Source organism: Strix aluco, chromosome 21 (assembly GCF_031877795.1).
Source record: "Strix aluco isolate bStrAlu1 chromosome 21, bStrAlu1.hap1, whole genome shotgun sequence".
Taxonomy (NCBI): Eukaryota; Metazoa; Chordata; class Aves; order Strigiformes; family Strigidae; genus Strix; species Strix aluco.
The window spans coordinates 7,757,127-7,775,395 of NC_133951.1; the positions used below are offsets into that span (position 1 = coordinate 7,757,127).

An 18,269-nucleotide genomic window follows, 5' to 3' on the forward strand; every position below is an offset into this window, starting at 1 on the left:
GGATATTTGCTATCAACAGCATTCTTGACAGCTAAATTATCTTCATAATTGACAGTGCCCTACTTTTAAAACTGAAAACTACACCTGTAGTTCACGGTGGTAAGAGCTATTTGAAGATGTTGGTCTTGCCAAGAAGTCGAATTTATCACTTGTTTTACAAATCAGTTTTCTATGCTGCTTATTTCCAGGTCCAACACTTTCAAGTTAAATACTCGTTTGATAGCTTCAGTCCCTGTTTCAATCCATGATTGATGTGTGTGCTCTTCAGGAACTACTTCATAGGTCATAAGGTCCTACTGGATCATAGGCTTGATTATGCTTGATCTCTAGCTTAACTTTGGTATGGGACCTGCTTCTGATAACAGAGCTGGATGGAAGCTGTCCAGGGAGAGTGTTCAGATAGTCTTAGTGCTAGGAAAGGCTCACTAGTGAGCTGGATCTCTGTCCTGGCTTGTGCAGCAGGAACTTGTAATTCCTCTTGAAGGAATCATGCTGGTTGGATTTGGCGTTCTAGCAGGTCTGTTTCTCTTTCTCCCCCTCAGGCTTATCAGCATTTTGAGGCAGAGGACAACATACAGATGGAGGGTGTTCCAAACTTGGTAAAAGCCATCAGACTTGGGAGGTAAGCTCTGATTTTTGAACAGGAAGGGTGGGCAGCTTTGCTGCCTAATTCTTCATAATGCTGTCAGGAGGCAGAAACTCCAGAGGCTTCTCTCCAGTTTGCTGTAATATTTAATCTCCCAGTTTTAGGCTTGGTTGGTTTGATTTGAGGGAACTTTGATTAGGATTGGTACTTCAGGTCATTGAATGTGTTTGGATATTGACAGTGCTGGAGAAGGTTGCAGGTAGACCTTGAGCATGAATTTGTGGTGGTGTTCCTGTGGGATGCTTTCTCATCAGCCTAAAAATACTAGAATATTTGCATTTTATGCTCATACTTATGATGCTGGAAGACCTGTAAGATTTTTCCGTGTAGACTTGCAACCATGAATAGTGAAACTTTTTTGATGTGTATTATATTTTGCACATGTAATGTCTTACACAATATAATCTTGCACTGTAATACCTTCAATCATGTAACAAGGATATAATGGCTTTATAAAGATATTACAACAGAGACTACGGGTGTTTTGCTTTTAAGATGTGTATCATCATCTACCCATGAAGAATCTGACATCTTAGTGGAAAAAGAAGTCTCAGACTGAAATACCAGAGGAGCTTTTTGTATTGTTACTTAAAAGTCAAGTTGATGGGAACTGTGGTTGCCACTTTGCAGACCCAGTGTGTGTCAGGCAGTGCCAGCGCCCAGCTCCGTTCCTCTTGGGGGCATGTTATCAGGGTGGTGCCAGACTTCCACTCTTTTGTGTGCTGGTGGAGTCAAATGGAACTGGTAACAACTTAGTTCTAAATGTACTTCTGGGTGCCAGTGGAGGGCATTTTTTTCTCCTTTTCATTGCTGTTACTTTCCTGTTACTCCTGCTGGGAATGTACCTTTAATAGTGATTTAAGTTTCTCCAAGGTTTTTAGGCCAGAATCTGGTGGTCTTCCTCAAAATCCTTCTGGCTGTTCTTCACTAAGTTCAGGTACCTTCTGTGTTCCAGTCCATGGTGATCTCTGATAATTGGGGAATATCTGATCTCTTCCACAGTGTTTAATTGGAAAGTGTGTTCTGTTGGTTGGTTTGTCAAGATTTTATCTGCGATGGGAGGCGTGGTTTGGGTAGAATACATTTCTGGTGGTGTGTATTGTCCTGCTGGTATTGGAAAAGTCTGTGCTGAGGACTGTTAACGTGGTGTTTGAGAGTATGCAAACTTGGTGTACATTTGCTTATGACTGAAACTTCCAGCTGTAGGACTGTAATGTGTTACGCAGCTGGAAGTGACTTCCAGAAATGCTGAATGTCAATTACATCATTTTCTAGGGTCTTCACATTTTTAACCTTGGTATGTTACAAAAATAGTTACCAGATTTAGTGGAGATACCCTCCTTGACTATGCAGTACCTATATCTATGTACATTTGTCTTCTATGACTTGATTTAAGGAACTACTTAAAATTAGGCCATAGAAGAAGATGGTGTGCTTCGTTATGGAACCTCGTCATAAAAGTGTTTGTTATATCCATAACAGTGGAAACACTTTTGTGGATTTCATGAAGTTAAGCTACAGACAGCTATGAAGAATGATGTTTGTAACACCTAATGTAGTGTTAATCTTCATTAAATGCACTGTCAAGTACTTTTCCCAGAAATCACTGGATAAAATTAATCTCTAGGAGCACATGTTGGCTGCACTGTCTAGACATGAGCATACCAAACAACGTTGGGGTGTATCACCGTGGTTTCTTTGCAAGTTCCTGGTGAGGCCGTATTGAACCACGACTTCATCCAGCATGAAGCAGCGGCATTTTGTGAGGAGGCGCTGTGGGTGCGGAGCTGCGGCAGGGCTGCCGGCCTCTCGCCGGGTGCTTGGACACTGTTTCCAGGGCAGGAAGCGAGTTTCACAAAACACGAAGCCAATTAGTCATGCAGTTTGCACTTTCTGATTTCCAGGGTATTTGCCTGTCCTAAAGCAGGTCTAGCACAGCGGAAAGGTTACCAGGCCCTCGGTCTGTGGGGAAGGGAGAGATGCTGGGAACTGGAATTCAAAGCCCGGAGATGGTGGATTCACAAGTGAGCACAGCCATGGCTGGACAGGGCATGGGCAGCTAAAGCTGCTCAGCTCTGCTTAGTAGCTACTGAGAGGTTACTGCTAGGATGTCTCTGATGAGCAGCTGTTGTAAAATGTAATTACTTCTGACTAGAATATCCATCAGTCTAAGATAGTGGATAAAATTCGGTTTGTCATGTCACACTTTTGTAACTATAAATTCTGACACTTGTTTCTGTAGGCACGAGAGGCTTCCATATAACCTCCCTTTAAATGTATGAGGAGTCTTAAAACATCTGTTGCCTGAAATAAAAATAATAAATTAAATTCTTCATTAGATACCATTTTTGTCCTGCATTGCCTTTCAAAAATATTTATATATGTATTGTGCTGTAAAGTATATTCTTATATATGTTGTAAACACTTGTACACCACTTACTGCGATTTGACCCAAAGAGCTCTTGTTCAGCCTGGTAACGGTGCAGAAATGAAAGTGTTCAACCTTGTGTTAGTATAAATAAAATTTGATTTAATACTTTTGGTCAGATATTCGTAGGTGGAGTGCAAAGAGTTGTGTCAAGGTAAGAATGTTTACACAGATTTGAGTGAGTGGACAGTTATGTATTTTGGTTTCAGCATTTGACTCTGGCAAAGAGTACTTATGATAAAGTACCATGCCAAAATACAGATATATAGAGCAAAAAGAAATGGTATCTTCAGAATTAATTTTCAGAAACCTAGTTGGCAATATGAAAATGTGTAAATGGCAGAGAAGATGCTGATGTTTGTCTTCAGGTAACGTGTGTTTGACAATGAGTGTCTGGAGATGGCCAACTATAATAAAGTTTCCCAGGGGTATTGAAACATGGCAAGTGGCATATGAGAAGGTTGGTTACAGAACTTGAAACACATACTTATATCACATAAATATCGTGTCCAAAAATACCTAAAGAAAAAGATGGAATTCACATTTAAGCAGCAATTAAAAAAATTTCTGTTTGAATTGAAAGAATTAGTTGTGTAAAGAACGTTCTGAGTTCTGTTAGTTTTTCTGCAAATTAATTGCATAGGGATAACACAGTTTGTTCCAGCTCATCTCCTCCTAATATGAACTTACTGTCTAAAATTCTACTAAATCTGCTAGACATATTTTCAATTTCTTGGAATGCCTACAGAAATATTCAAATGTTTTCTTTCCCTGAATCTATTATCTTAATACTCAGCGGAATCTAGAGTGAATGCTAGCTGAAGTTTTCATTTCTGTACCACAACATATGACTTGAAGCTATTTTAAAAATACCTTGTTTGTTTGTCCTAGTTGAACATCTCAGGAGATTGTGTGGTTACGTTACAGGAAACCTATGTAGAGCCTTAACTGGAGCTCACAGCTCTCATCTGAGGCTTGAGTCTAGCTATGTGACGTGGCTTCTGCCTCTTCCTACGGTTTCCATGTGCATGTGTGAAACAATCTGAATTGGTGCAAGCAGTAACTGCTGTCTTTGAACATAAAAATCGCCTCTCATTTGGGCTAGCAATCAGCTGGGGAAAATATTACTTACGCTTTTTACAAGGACTGCAAATTGTAAGATTGTAATGCTGTTGGTGTACTTGGGAAGCTGAAGTGATGAGAGTTTTAAAAACACAGGAACTGACACACATTTTATCCTGCTCTTTGCTATTCACAATGAAGAGTCCTCTCATCTCTGATCTGGTTGCCTAGTCCTAGGAAAGTCAGTCTCATTTACTAGAACTCTGAATTTAATTTTAATTCTTTTTAAAAATTTTTCTTCTTCCAGTTAGCAGACTTGAAGAGAGGGAGGCAGAACTCAAGAAAGAATACAATGCACTTCATTCAAGACATACAGAGGTAGGTCGTTATGCCAAGATGAATTCACAATATCTGTAAAAATGTAGATCTATGGAAAACTTTGTGTTGTGAGCAGTTGGGAAAATTATTGGATGTTTTGGGTTATTCACTGGTGCTTGGGTGTTTGTATTGCTAATGTCAGTTTTAACCAGGCTTCATTTGGCTGTATAGTTTTTCTCATTTACATCTAAGTGTGTATTTGTTCATCTTAGTTTGATTATATGTTTGCAATTTTATAGCTTTTTCAGATATTCAGAAGTTTTAAAACCCAGGAATTTGCTTTTTCATATTTCAAAGGCAATTCTTCAAAGCACACTAACAAACTTAAAAGAAACAGAAATGAAATTGCAATCTTGGTACTCTTTCCAGCAGTGTTCTGTGCTGGTTTTACTTATACTATTGAAGGAACAAATACCTTCAAAAACTGGTTGCCTACTGAGATTCGTGGTTAAAAGAGTCCCTGCCATACTTATTGATAGCTATTTAAAACCGTATTTGCTCAGGAAGATGGGACAAGTTTGACTTTGTCTGTTAAATAAGAGCCACACTTTTTAAGTTGGTTCTAGAGCATAAAGGGACTTGTAATGCTTTGATTTTTACTTGTAGGTCGTCTTTCCCATGCAGGGATGCTTACTGCCTAACTAGTATATTTATTTTAGTGAGGAAATCACTAGGTTCCGTGAATAATTCTGGTTAATCTGAAGTCCCACTATTGAGCACAGTTCTTACTCTGATTGCCTTTGAAAGGTCAGATAGCTGGTTTTAGATCATCACTAACAAAGAGGGGAATGCAATGCAAAGCTAGGCTGTGCCTAGTTCGAAAGACCACACATGTGGGGAAAGGGAAACCAAATACAGATGTTGGATTTGGTTACCTTTATTTTTCTTTAGCAATCTTAAGATGAGTGTGCTATACTGACAATAACTGAAAGTGACTTGGAACCCCAACCAGCATGTAGCTCTTGAGTATTGCGTGACGAGACTTCTGCAGCTCTTAAATGAAAATATTCATATAATTACTGAAATCCTAATGTATTTAAGATCACATTTGTTACTAAAGAGTTGCTTTAGAATGCTGCATCTCTTGAAAACTGGAAATTTAAAGAGAAGTAACAAAGCTTAATGCTGCCCACTTAAGCTCTACATCCTTCTGAACTGAAAGTACTTCAGAGTACTGTGTGTTTGTGAAGTTTTGGTTTATTTTAGTTAGAACCCGTGGGTACTATCACAATAGAAATGGTATGGGTTTTTATTGAATCCTGTTCTGCAGAGTTCAAGATAACTAAATGTATTGGGCATCATTAATTCAATGAAATGCTAATGAAATGTTCTGAATATCTTTTTACGTAGGTTTTGCTCCAAAATGGACAACAGCCTCTGGTTTGATTCTAATTTATTAAATGCCTTTACATCTTAACTTCACTTTCTTTGGTGTAGGGAAAGGTGTTTCCTTGGGCTTTATTATTACTGAGGTGACTATGTCCTTTCTTCATAAAAAAAAAAAATAATTCTAGTGCAACATGGTATATTCTTACCTCTGTGCTCTTAAAATCAGGTCTCATGTTTCCTGTGCCCCTTCCTTTCAGCATGTTTCCTTCCTTCCTTCTTTGTTTCCCAGTCTCAGCATTTTTTTTCCTTTTGAATGTTTCACTGTGCTCACTTTGTAACATGGCTTCTAAACCCAAAAACCTTTACCTTAAGTTATTTCGGGTTTTGTCTGTGAAGATTTTGGCCTCTGTCTTTAGGCGACAAGTGTGTGTACGCATACTAGAGGTACCCAAAATTCTCAGACCACCAGCTGGCAGCTGCTGAAATACAACAGTATATTCAAGATAGGATATGGAGGGTTGATGGGTCATGGGTTTGTGGGTTGAAAAGGCTTAGCTCTGGGCTGGGACTAAGGGCAAAGAATAGTTACTAGGAGTGTGATTATTTATGAAAGGTTGGGAGACTTTTTAACAACTGTGTGACTAACCTCAGGAAGTTAACTAAATACTCCTTATCTTCACATGCAAAGACATTTTTGAGCACAATTAGAGAAACCATGTGAATCTCATGAAGTACAAACTTCCTGATGTACCTCGCTTTAGTCATAAACTGTATCAGGAGGTCAGCATTTTAATGCTGGTATCTGGTGTGTCTTTAAGACTCAGAGACTGAAATCCCTGGGAACTGGAAAGGACTGTCTTCCCCATCCCCTTTGTGATTTCCTGCTTCCCTTTCGCACAACAAATTCCAGTGTTTTAGGTCTGTGTAGTAACTTCTTTCTTTTAATGCAAGGTATTTGGGCAAATATCCCACCTACTTTAAGCATTTAGCTGTCAAGTTTATTGGCTTAAATACTTGTATCACAATACTTATTTCTGAAATCTTTCTTACTGTCATGTTTTTCTATAGGAAGGAATACTTTCTTCCTTCTGGATCAGCTTCACCATTGTCTTTGCAAGTGATCCATCGTTGGTACTTACTGAAATGGCAATTGTTTTTCTTTCAGTTGACCAAATAATGAACAGGGCATTAGAAAGAAAGATTTTTTTTTTTTCAGCTCTAAGATGTTGGCAGTGATTACTTTGACAGATGTCATGTTAAAGATGCAGCTTGACTGCATTTTCTGCAATCTTAATTCTAGCAATTTTTCTCTATTCTGCCTGTCTTCGGTATTTACTTCCCTCTGTTTCTCCCCCCTTATTCTTTAATTCACAGCTTAGTATTTCAGTCTTGGATGTCTTTCTCTTCCAACTCTTGACTTCACTGAGGCTCTGTAACCATGTCCTCTTTCAGCACTAACCTTACCTGCCTGTTGCTGCCTCGTTGCTGGAGATCACTGCCCAGCAAGCTCACTGGCTCAGCAGCTCACAGGAATTCCACCTAAACAGTTTCAGTCAAAATGGACCAAGACCTACTTAAACTAAGTCATGGGAAGTTACACCAGTGATGCGAACCAGAGAACTGAATCCCTCACCCATGGTGTGGCTTGTGATGAGTGCTGGGAAGGCTCCTTGGAGCTGAGCCTGCCAGAGACAGGACTCCGCATTGCAGTGCGAGGGCACCAGCCTGCCCTAGCAACAAGGTGTCTTTGCAGCTGCAGAGCCAGCAGGGCTGCCTCGACTTGTTAAAGGTCTGGGAAGAGGCTTTAGGCTTCTTCACCCTTCTGTTAAATTAGCCTCTATCTATCTTGCTGCTCTCTGTAGAATGGGAGATGAGCTAATGGGTGTGAGTGGAATATATCCCCTTAAGCTTCATCCCCTGGTAAGTCTGTGCTTGAGCTAACTGGCTTGATTTTTAAATGGATTAGGGTATGATAACCTGAGCAGTTGAGTTGGCAGAGTGGAAGGTGGATTGTAGCTGGGTATTTGTAGCAGGTAGTGAAGAGGATAAACTGTTTAGTCAGAACAGAATGTGTGAATGCAGCCTGAACACGTTCTTACATCCATGTCATGATCCCTGCTTAGTTGACGTGCTCTGGTCCCTTGTCTTTCCTCTGCTTCTAGTGTATTTTGACCTTGCTCTGATCTTCCTCTGCTCCAATGCTCAGAGCAGATGAGCAATAAAGCAGTATGCTGGAGTTCCTGAACTTGAACTTCTGAAATCTACCTATGCAAAGTCTTGTTTCCATCTTTCTCTGGCTCTAAAGGACCAGATGCAGGAAGTAATCGCACAGCCCCGAGGGCAGTATGCTAGGAAGTTGAATGATTGACAGTGGTCTAATCCAAAAATCTTTGGACCTTTGCTCTATAGACTTGGAAAGGAATTTTGTTACTCAGTTATAGCTTTTATCTGTTTAATGGAAAATCAGCTTGTTATATTGTCTGTATAAAAGTCCTGTTTTCTATATATACCTGTTGGTGCTCATTTGCCTTTGTTGCAAAGAGATGATGCACAGCTGCTAGTGACTCTTTCAGAGCAAAGCCCCCGAGTAGGAAGAAGTATCTTACTTGCTTTTTCTGCATAGTTAAAGGGGCACACTTTGTAACTGTGGCACTGGCTTTTTAAAGGCTTGGCTGAAGGCTGTTTTACATTTATTATTCAGATGGGAAACTGAGGGAAAGCAATATACTTCAGCATCTACTTGAGAGTTGACTAACACCTGTGGCACTTATCTGCACAGATTTCCAAAATACAACTTTTTATTCTATTTAAGGAAGTGATTCTTTTTATTGTTTGGAAAACGCAAGGCTAAGATGGTTCGATATCTCTTTCCCTGACACACAGAATATGGGCTTAGTTTAATGAAGCATAATTGGGCCATGGAAGTTTCTCAGTGTTCTGCGCTGATACAATGTGACAGAACAGTGAGCCTGTCTCTGGCATTGGGAATGTACTTTGTCAGGTTCATTTGGATAAACAGATAGCCCCAACAAGCCCCTGTATAGGGGAAACAGGAAGAGAAGGCTAAATTGCGATGTCTAGTTACAATTGTGGCTAAGCATGGGTACCAGTCATAGTGGTTTTGAGATTAGATTTTAGATTATCTGTTCAAGCAAATAGTTTTTCTAAAGCCTTATGCTAAGCATTAACAGCTTGATGTATAAAGCCTGGATTTAATACCTTTACGTACTGTTGTACCTGCCAGCAGTATCATCTTATATATGGATAAAGATGCATTGAGCTCACCAGTGGGAATGATGCTTTTGCTTTGGTGACAAGCTCACCCCAAATCCTTAAAGGTAAAAGGTAATTACATGAAAGTATGTTTAGGACTTTTGTACTGAATCAAGGAGATTCTAGAAATGTCTACTAACTTATTAAATCTAGATTATGTGGGACACAAAGATCTATATATACACAGTTGGTGGCACATTCCCAAAGGGAGGAGCCACTTGTGCCAAACCTGATTGGATCTGCAGGATGAACAGTGAGGGCTGTAGCACTGAGCCTGGTCTGACAGTGAAAGAATTACTAAAACCTGTCCTGGGGGAGTTAAAGCGTTGACACAAAAAAGAAGGAGGAGTGAAAGAGAAAGGAAGTTATAAAGGAGATGCTCTCAACCTGGTTAAGGAAAAGGTGCAGGTAACAATAACCACAACATGGTATATACACATTTGTTTGTGACAAAGAAAGTGTCAGGTGTGTGTACATTGGGAGTGGTCATATTTGTAAGGGTAGGAACAGAAACTAGTGACAGAGTGTTAAATGTCTTTCACTGAATACTGAAGTTTAAGATTTAGAAAAACCTGTAACACTTTCTACAGTGGTAGAACTTGTCACGTGCCATATGAGGAAACCAATCCAAGTATTTTTTTTGAGATGGAAAGACACTGCATGGTTGTCACTAGCATTTGAAGGGAATGACTTTCATATTCATGCTGTAATGTCTTCAAAAGTTCATTGTAGTCAGTGTGTACATGTTGTGCCCTAAAATTTGCTAACACATCAACTGTGAAATGCTGTTAACATTTAAGGTAATTCTTCCAAGTTCTGAGTTTATCTTTAATCCCCTCAGATAATGGTAACTGAGCAATGTATTTAATTGGAACAATTGATCATATTCAAAATACTTGTGGACTTCAGGGGCAGCAGGGTGAGCTGTTGGTAGTAAAAGGTTATGGACGATTAAATATTGACTGTAACTTGTATGGAAGAGAAGGGTAGTAGATACATGGTAAGAATTGGGCTGAGTAGAGAACAATTAAATCCATTAAAGTCTATTTTTAAATTGTCAATAATATTAAAATTTTCTTCTTTGGATAGCTGAGTAATCTCAAAACACAACAAAACTTCTGATCAGATTTTGAGCACTGAGAATTCTAGTGCGTTAATTCATTAGACTTTTTGTTTTCGATCAGGATGGCACTTGAAGGATATGCTGTGACTTGGAGTAATTTAGATTGAAGAGATCTCTGGAGGTCATCTGGTTCAAATCCCAGTGGTTTTGGAGGGAGTCTTCAAAATTTTATTGTAGATGAGCAGTTACAGTGAGCTAGTTTCCCAATAAGCTACAGTATTTAATTTATTAGTTCAACCTTTCGATTAACTGATTTCTAGAATCCATGTACTGTGTCTCATGACTGTACAGCACCAGCTGTGTAGTCCCAGTGTCCCATGGGTAGGGAGGGAGGGTGAGGAACTGTGCTTCTTGTGGACAGTGTTCCAGTATTGTCAACTTTTATCCTTGGGACCCCGGATTGAGGCAGTGTGTGGACTTTACATGGTGGCACCACTGTTTTTCTGATTTTTGGGATGCCACAGGCATGTATAGCCTGGATCTGTGGAGAAATTGCCATGCTGCGCTGCACATGCACACAATGCGTATATTTGATTTTTCATCTTATATTTGTGTTCCTATAGCTTATGTGCTTCATGCTGAATGTGACCTACAGATTTGCTTATTTTACCATCAACATCATTTTCATCTGCAGAGCAATACTAAACTAAATAGTCCTTTAAATTGACCTGCCCTCTAGCCTCTGTGGGTAATAAATATGATGAGACATTTCATTAAACAAAATTGACTGAGAGGAGGGAAGAAAGTAGGTTAAACCATGTACTTTGCAAAATATGAAAGTTGTGTGGGTTTTACTGACTCTACTCTTTTTTTTTCCCCCCATGTGTTAATTGTTACTAGTACTAGGTACTAGTTACTCAGCTTCTGTTCACTAGCTAAAAATCACAGATGTTCTGTTTAAAATTTTACTTTGAGAAACCAATTGGTGTGCTGCAAATTGAAGTGTCTGCAGGTAGGTCAGCTTCTGTTCACTAATATCCCATGATGAGGGGGCTACATGAACAGGATACAGAATGGTCTAATGTGCATTTCAAAATTATGCCCTGTTTTTTTTTTCCTGGAATTTCTAAATTAATTTGGATTATAGTAAACTCGTTGTGTAAAACTATGCACAGGAGCCATTGGAACACCTAATTTTGGTTGCTTGGTGGAAACAGAAAAACTAAGAGATGTGGAGAGTTGAAGGTGGAGCTTTCAGTTCTTCCAATTGCTGCTTTGTATGAGCAAACATGAAAAAAATTCAGAAAGAAAATAAGATGGTCCTAGTAAAATGTTGTGTTTATGTCATTTTGTTGGAGGATAAATTTTGTAAGCTTTTGACAGCAGTTAAAGTATATTATATAATGTTTCTCTAAAAATAGTAAGGTTGGGGGGTTTTTCTGGTCTGAATTATATTAATTAGTTCAGGTGAATGCTGGGAAAACCAGGATCTGTACGTAACCAGTACTTACCATATAAGTTACTGACATGTAGAACATCCATCAGTCAGGATATCTTAAGCCACTTCACTCTACCAGAAAAATCTGAGACTAAGAACATATATTCAAATATAGCTAATGCTGGCAAGCAGTGCTTATGGAGAAGCTGATACTACCTGAGGTTAGTAGCATCCAAAGGGCAAGCTTACTGGCCTTGGACACATCAACCCTGACTTGAAAGTAACACGTAGATGTAGGTTTCTGGGTCCTGCTGAATTCAGTCCCAGTGTGTGCAACTGCCCACAAAATAAAAGGTTATGTAATATTGGTTGTACAAATGCCTGCTCATAACATTATTCTAAAAGTGTGTGTATAACCTTTCTAGAAGAGCAGAAAAAATTACAGTTTTACAGAACAGGGGTGTTTTTTTTCCTAGAGGAAGCCTTTGAGATATGACCTGAATATGCCTCAGGAAAGAAGTACACTAAATTCTTCTGCAGTACACCTATGACTTCTTTCTTTTTTTGTTCCGAGAGCCCTATTCATCTGTGAATGTGAGCACAGAAATGTTAAAAATATCAAATGTCATGTCGGCTTCTCTTCAGGCTTTCCCAGTTTTCATTTCAAAGACATGATGTTCAAATTAACCTCCCGGAGTGGTGCAGCGATACCTGTTACTTCTCCCCATGCCTGTCCCAGATCAGTTACATGCTGAGCAGCATCATCCTTTGGCTGATTGGAATTGGGGTTCATTAAATAAGTCATGACTGCAGGTGTCAGCATGTTGGCCTGTGGTTGTCTCTCTTAAAAGAAATAAGCAAGAAAGCAAAGCTTCTCTTGAGTGCTAAAAATCCACAGGCACTTGGTCCTTTTTATGAGATGTCACTCTATATAATGTAAAACCAAACTTCACTTCTAGAAAACACAGAAAGCTTAAATTTATTTGAATGTTAGAAGAAAAAAAGGAGATGCTGACTTCATATTTCTGCCTACAGAAATAATCTGGTTTTTAGTTTGTGAATTCATTATGTTTAATATTTCAGGTGCCTATTGTCTGACCTTTGCAGTTAAGCTATAGTGAAATGCATTGTCACATAATAAATTTTAATATCTGCTGGACATAGAGGTCTTAAACAGCCTCCAAAATGAATTTGAGCATGGTACTTCTGTTCAAAATTCTTGCTTGTAGTGTCACAGGCACTTTGTGTGCCCTTAGGATGTTTCCTGTGCACGAATGCACAAGTAAGGTCTCCAATTTTTATTTATTATGAGCTTATCTTCTGGTTTGTGGTTTTACACACTGTATAATTTTACTTCTTTCTTTATCTATTTCTTTAATGTTTCTGAATGCTTTTAGTATTTTTAGCATTACAGGGGAAGATTATATTGTATTGGCCAAGGATTATGTGGTTGTAGTAAAAGTAAATGTTATTAAATATTTCTTGCTGTTTCTCTGTCATTTTAAACAGATGATTCACAATTATATGGAGCACTTGGAAAGAACCAAACTTCATCAGCTAACAGGGGGTGATCAGCTAGAATCCACAACACACAGTAGAATTAGGTAAGCTATTTATTACGCTCTCACCCTGAAATGAAAGGAAAAAAATCCATTCATTTGTGTTTGCAAGACTTTGTTCTTTAATCCTACAACAACAGTTCGGCTGAATCGGAAAGATTTGTTGTATGATTAGAATGCAGTAAGAGAATAGTGTAGAAATCAGTAGAAAGAGGCTTTTGCTGTTGTACTGCCAAATGTTGAGATATACTTTGTATGTTAGCCTTAAACAATTTCAGCTTTTTTGAGTGTTTGCATTCAGGTAGGCAGGGAAAATGTCAGCAGCTGTCCCAAAATAATTGATATCTTGCCATGGCTTTGTGTATGGGTTGATGAAGGTGTGTATCGTGGTGCCCATTTGTTCTAAGGGCTTGATGTGAATATATTATGCAGATTTTGAAGCTTTCTAGCCTATGAACTCTGTGTGGAAGGAGGGGAGAATAACTCCAGGGCTGGCTGTGTCTCTGCGTTGCTGCATAGATGCTGCGAGGAGCCCGGCGGCTCCCGGCGCGAGGGGGAGGAGAGCGGTGATGTCATTGCTCTGGAGCTGCTGCAGAAGAGTGGAAAGCTGCTGCTGATGGCATTGTTTTTGTGGCAGCGGCTGAATGACAGACTTTGCCTACAAAGATACACCCTCAGCCCCTGTGTAGCCTTCTTGGTTCCGGCGTTTCACCATGCCAGCACAGCGCCATGAATCCTGGATGCATGCTGCTATTTGTGTTTGGCTTCGTTGGCGGGGCGGTGGTCATTAATTCGGCTATCCTGGTATCTCTCTCTGTTTTGCTGCTAGTGCACTTTTCTATTTCTACTGGTGTGCCAGCTCTGACGCAGAACCTACCAAGGATACTCAGGTACTCTGACCTACTGAACCTTGGCTTCATGTGCTCTTTCTTCTCTGCTTTCTTTTTTCCTTTCAAACAGAAAGAGCAAGGATAAATTAGAGATCTAAATAGTGTATAAATTTCAAATTGTTTTGTAAACATAATATTTATGGACTCAGATATGACAATATATTTTTTAAATACACTCAAATTTCACTGCCTTTTAAGCAAGTACAAGGTCAGTTTATCTATCTCTTTTTTTAGAAAGCTATTATGTTGGTTTATTGTAACCTGCAAAAAAAGCTGTGAAGATAATGTCACGGATAAAGCTCACGTTCAGTGTACCATCAGGTACTTGGCTGATCTTCTGTAGCCATAAATGTATGCAGTCTGAGGCCTTGTACTATGAAATTTCACCTTTTTAATCAAAAGAAATATATAAGGTCAGTTAATTGGTGATCTCAGAAACACACTAATTAGTTGATCACATTATTTAAAAAAAAAAATCTGATTATTGGTTGGTGGGGAAAAAAAATCTTTCATTATTTAAGCATTAGAGCTCTTAAAGCCTATTCACTATTGTTCAGCCAAATGTTATCCTCTCCTCCTTTTCTGTACTTGTATGGCAAGCTGCCAGCTCTGTCTGTCCCCCCTCAAGTTATGTTCTGTTTGTCCTAGTTGCCTGGACCAGTAGCAGAGATGCGTTAGAATGTTGTGACCAAAGTAAGCTTGGCAAGTTTTAGTACTATAATTACAAATGGAAAACAGCTGGAAAAGTTTTAAAATGTAGCTTTCTGACCTGAAAACTTGACATACTTAAACTGTGCTTGTAAATTTAATAGTAAACTTTATTTAAAAAGGGGAGAATGCTGGAAAATAGTGTTCCCTGAAAGAGCTGTGTGACTTTTTCTCCTTAATACATGGTGCATGTAGACTTTTCTGTGGTAGTACACTTTTAACTTGGGTCTCTGAGAACAGACCAAAGCTTTAAAGACAATCAATAGATAGAAGTAATACCAGTTATTAATAACTGATAATAAATGTGCATGAATATTTAAATACAAAGAAATAAAATAAATTTACAGTGTAACTCTCTAGACTGATCTAGTTAGTAAAGCTGTGCTTGTTTGAAAGGGGAGGGGGGAACCAAACCCAAAACAAATAATCTCCAACTCTAAAAAAATAAAATAAAAACAAACAAAAAAAACCCAAAGCAAAATACTGAACTTCATGTTCAATAACTTCTGTTAGGTATTTTACATTTAAGCAGTCAGATGGTTTAAGAAATAGGTTTTTTGTAATGTGCTTTTCTCCCCCTGGAGAATATTTTAATGGGTTTGAGGCGTTTTGGGAGGCTATGCTTTTTCCCACCCCTAGTAATTTGTTCTAGGAATTACAGGAACTGGAACTCAGTTCCTTAGTCTTTTATTAATTTAAAAGAGATAAAAATATAGGATGAAGGGCTTTAATGGTAGAATTGTTTCTATTTTTTTAACAATAGTCGGATTTTAGAACCAGAGCATCTGGTTGCTTATCCTAAAGTATCCTGTAAATGCTTCAGTACATCACTTCAGAATATTAGTTTAGGCTTTTAAAACATGTGCCTGCCTTCTGCTCACCGTCACATTTTCAGATATTTCTTGGACATTGGAGGAGTAGAAGGGGTTTATTGCTTTCCGGTCAACAACCAGTGAAATAAGTTGAAATTGCTTCAGTCTAATCAGATAATTTCTTTTAATGCAGACATACACAAAATAAACCCCCTTTTCAAACTTCATTTGCTGTGTAGTCCTGCAGTGCACCTGAACTGTGTTTTAGCCCATCAAAATACGTTCATTATAGAATTTATTTAAAACTGTTCTGCAAAAAAGCAGATGTCAGTTGTGAACTTTTTTTGCTACCCATTTTGTTTAAATTCTTTCTTCTGAAGACTGCAAAGATGATAAGCTTTGTGGCATATCCTGCAAGTAAGCAAATCTGTCTTTCTGCAGGAGGCGTCCCCCAAAGCGAAGGGCCCTCACAATGCGTGCTTTATCGCCGGCTTTCTTTTCCGCTGAAGGGCTGCTTTTTTCCTTTTTTTGTTGCTGGACTTCTTAACCAATGAAATGGTTTCAGTCTGTCTTTTGACATAATCGAAGCTTATGTGGCGTGTCTTTTGTTCCCCACACACATTAGAGTTGTGGGAAATCTAAAGAAAGGCAGAACCTGTTACAATAGAGGGAATCGTTGGGATCAAATTCTGTTTAGTTCTGTGGCTATTTTTCATGAAGACTTTTCAGCACAGCTAGTTTGAAGATGCTGGAACAGTATCTGATGCTTTTTATTTAGTAACCCTGACTGATTTGCTTTACTTTGCTGCCTACTTTGCTCTGCTAAACTACTTCTGAATTAACAACCTAATTTGAAATAATATTTATGAAAGGCCAAGATACGTGCTATGTGAGAATTCATTGCAAAGATTTTGGTGACAAGAAGCATCTTTGTACAACTGTACTGGAAAGGTTCATGCCAGTTAAAATTGTTTGCTATTTGAATATTGGTTTTTGTTGATGTAAAATTTACCAAAAGGAGTTTACTGCTTGATTGCTAAATACAATCCTTTCTTCATTATCTTTTTTTCCTAAGTAAACAACCCCAAAACAAAGCCAAAAAAAAATGTATGAAAATGCTTAGCTTTTCCTTTTGCTTTTCAACATTCCCTTTCATATTTTTGCATATGACTTATATGCTGCTACTAATTTTGCAGAGAATTCAGCTTAGGTTATATTTAACTTCTGAAAAGCCTTGCAAAAGAAAGTATATGCGGTTGTGATTTGACTTTTTATAATGCTAAAACGTGAGATCTCTCAAATCTTAATATTTTGTCTGGATTATCTCTGCAGGGGTACTTACAGGCAGTGCTTTCTCTCAAGAAGCATAATTTTCTGCCATCACTTGCACACACGTTTATCTTCTGTCTTTAGTATACTTAAACCTGTGATTTCTGTCCTTTTTTTCCTGTATTTCATTGTTCTGACTGAACAAATACTTTGCTTTATCTCCATTCTATGCCTGGCTGATATTTTTCCTTTTCAGGGCTGGCTGTAGCATCCTATGAATTGCATTCTACACAATGTTTTTGTCTCTTGCTAGCAGGAAGAATTAACCTTTTTGTTCACTGATCACACTACTGACAGCAAGATTGACTTGGGGATTTTTTTATTGGAGGGTCACTATACAAAGCTTTGGAATGTCCAAATGTTGTTTGCCATAGGGAAGTGATAAAGGTAGCAGAGATGGTAAAGAGTTGGGATGAAGTAATTTGCCTTACTGGCACGGGCTTTTGTGCAGCTTTAGGGTGAAGTAGAACTGCACAATTTTTGGCTAGGCTAGTTTTAACATCAGTAATTCCTTGACCCAGTTTTTTTCAGTTATACAAATCCATGTAATTCCTGTGATCTTCGAAAGAAAAATACCATAGGTTTTGAAAGGTGTTGGACTTTAAGCTGATTGTTTACAACTTTTGCAAATGCTTCACTTAATGGTTTAGCTGTTGGCTGTTGAAGTTATGTGGTGCTATATCTTGGAAAAAAAAAAAGGCACAAACCAGTATTTTTAAGAGTGGCTGCTGAAAACTACTGTAGCCTGAAATAAGGAAACACTTTCATCTTGCACTCCTGTTTGTGTTCTATTTCTGTAAAACCTTTGTTTACTATAGATTAGCTGGAGTGCAATCAATAACTGCTATCTAAAGCTGTCGAATAGACTATTTGCGATCAAATAATGTGAAATGAGGAATTATTAGGTGCTGTTAATACAAACTGTGTATGCTACATTGTATATTTAATAGACCATAGTGTATGGATGTTTGAACCTATAATTTTACCACTTCCCTGCTGATTTCAGAGATGTACAGGAAAATAAATTGTGTGACAACTAAAATGACTGATGAAACCTGCATCTCTTTCAAACAGAAAGGAGCGTCCGATATCCCTGGGCATCTTCCCGTTACCTCCAGGAGATGCACTACTTACGCCTGAAGCTCAGAGAGAAGCGGGGGAGACACCTGGGTCAGAACACTGGAAATTCCATGAGCTGAGCCAGCCGCGGTCCCACACAAGCCTAAAGGTGAGCACTCAGTTTGGCTGCCTTGTGTGTTAGGAGAAACCCATAAAGAGATTATAGATCCTTGGTGGGGAGAAAAGCAAATTGAAGGGGAGGAGGGAAAACCTTAAATCATCTTTGTGTAAGCCG

The 18,269-nt window shown here is 38.6% G+C and overlaps 1 protein-coding gene across 7 annotated transcripts in view; it reads left to right on the forward strand.

Annotated features, from left to right (window-relative positions):
* SPAG9 (sperm associated antigen 9) overlaps nucleotides 1–18,269 on the forward strand; it is a 64,779-nt gene that overhangs the window by 13,646 nt on the left and 32,864 nt on the right. For 3 of the 7 annotated variants that reach the window (XM_074847629.1, XM_074847630.1, XM_074847636.1), the window contains 3 exons: nucleotides 4,444–4,514; nucleotides 13,127–13,221; nucleotides 17,990–18,143. In XM_074847629.1, the coding sequence (XP_074703730.1) occupies nucleotides 4,444–4,514; nucleotides 13,127–13,221; nucleotides 17,990–18,143 (320 nt within the window). Of the gene's footprint in view, nucleotides 1–542; nucleotides 623–4,443; nucleotides 4,515–13,126; nucleotides 13,222–13,755; nucleotides 14,067–17,989; nucleotides 18,144–18,269 lie in introns of those variants that run through there. The other 4 variants (XM_074847634.1, XM_074847635.1, XM_074847631.1 and 1 more) reach the window with 3 other exon arrangements.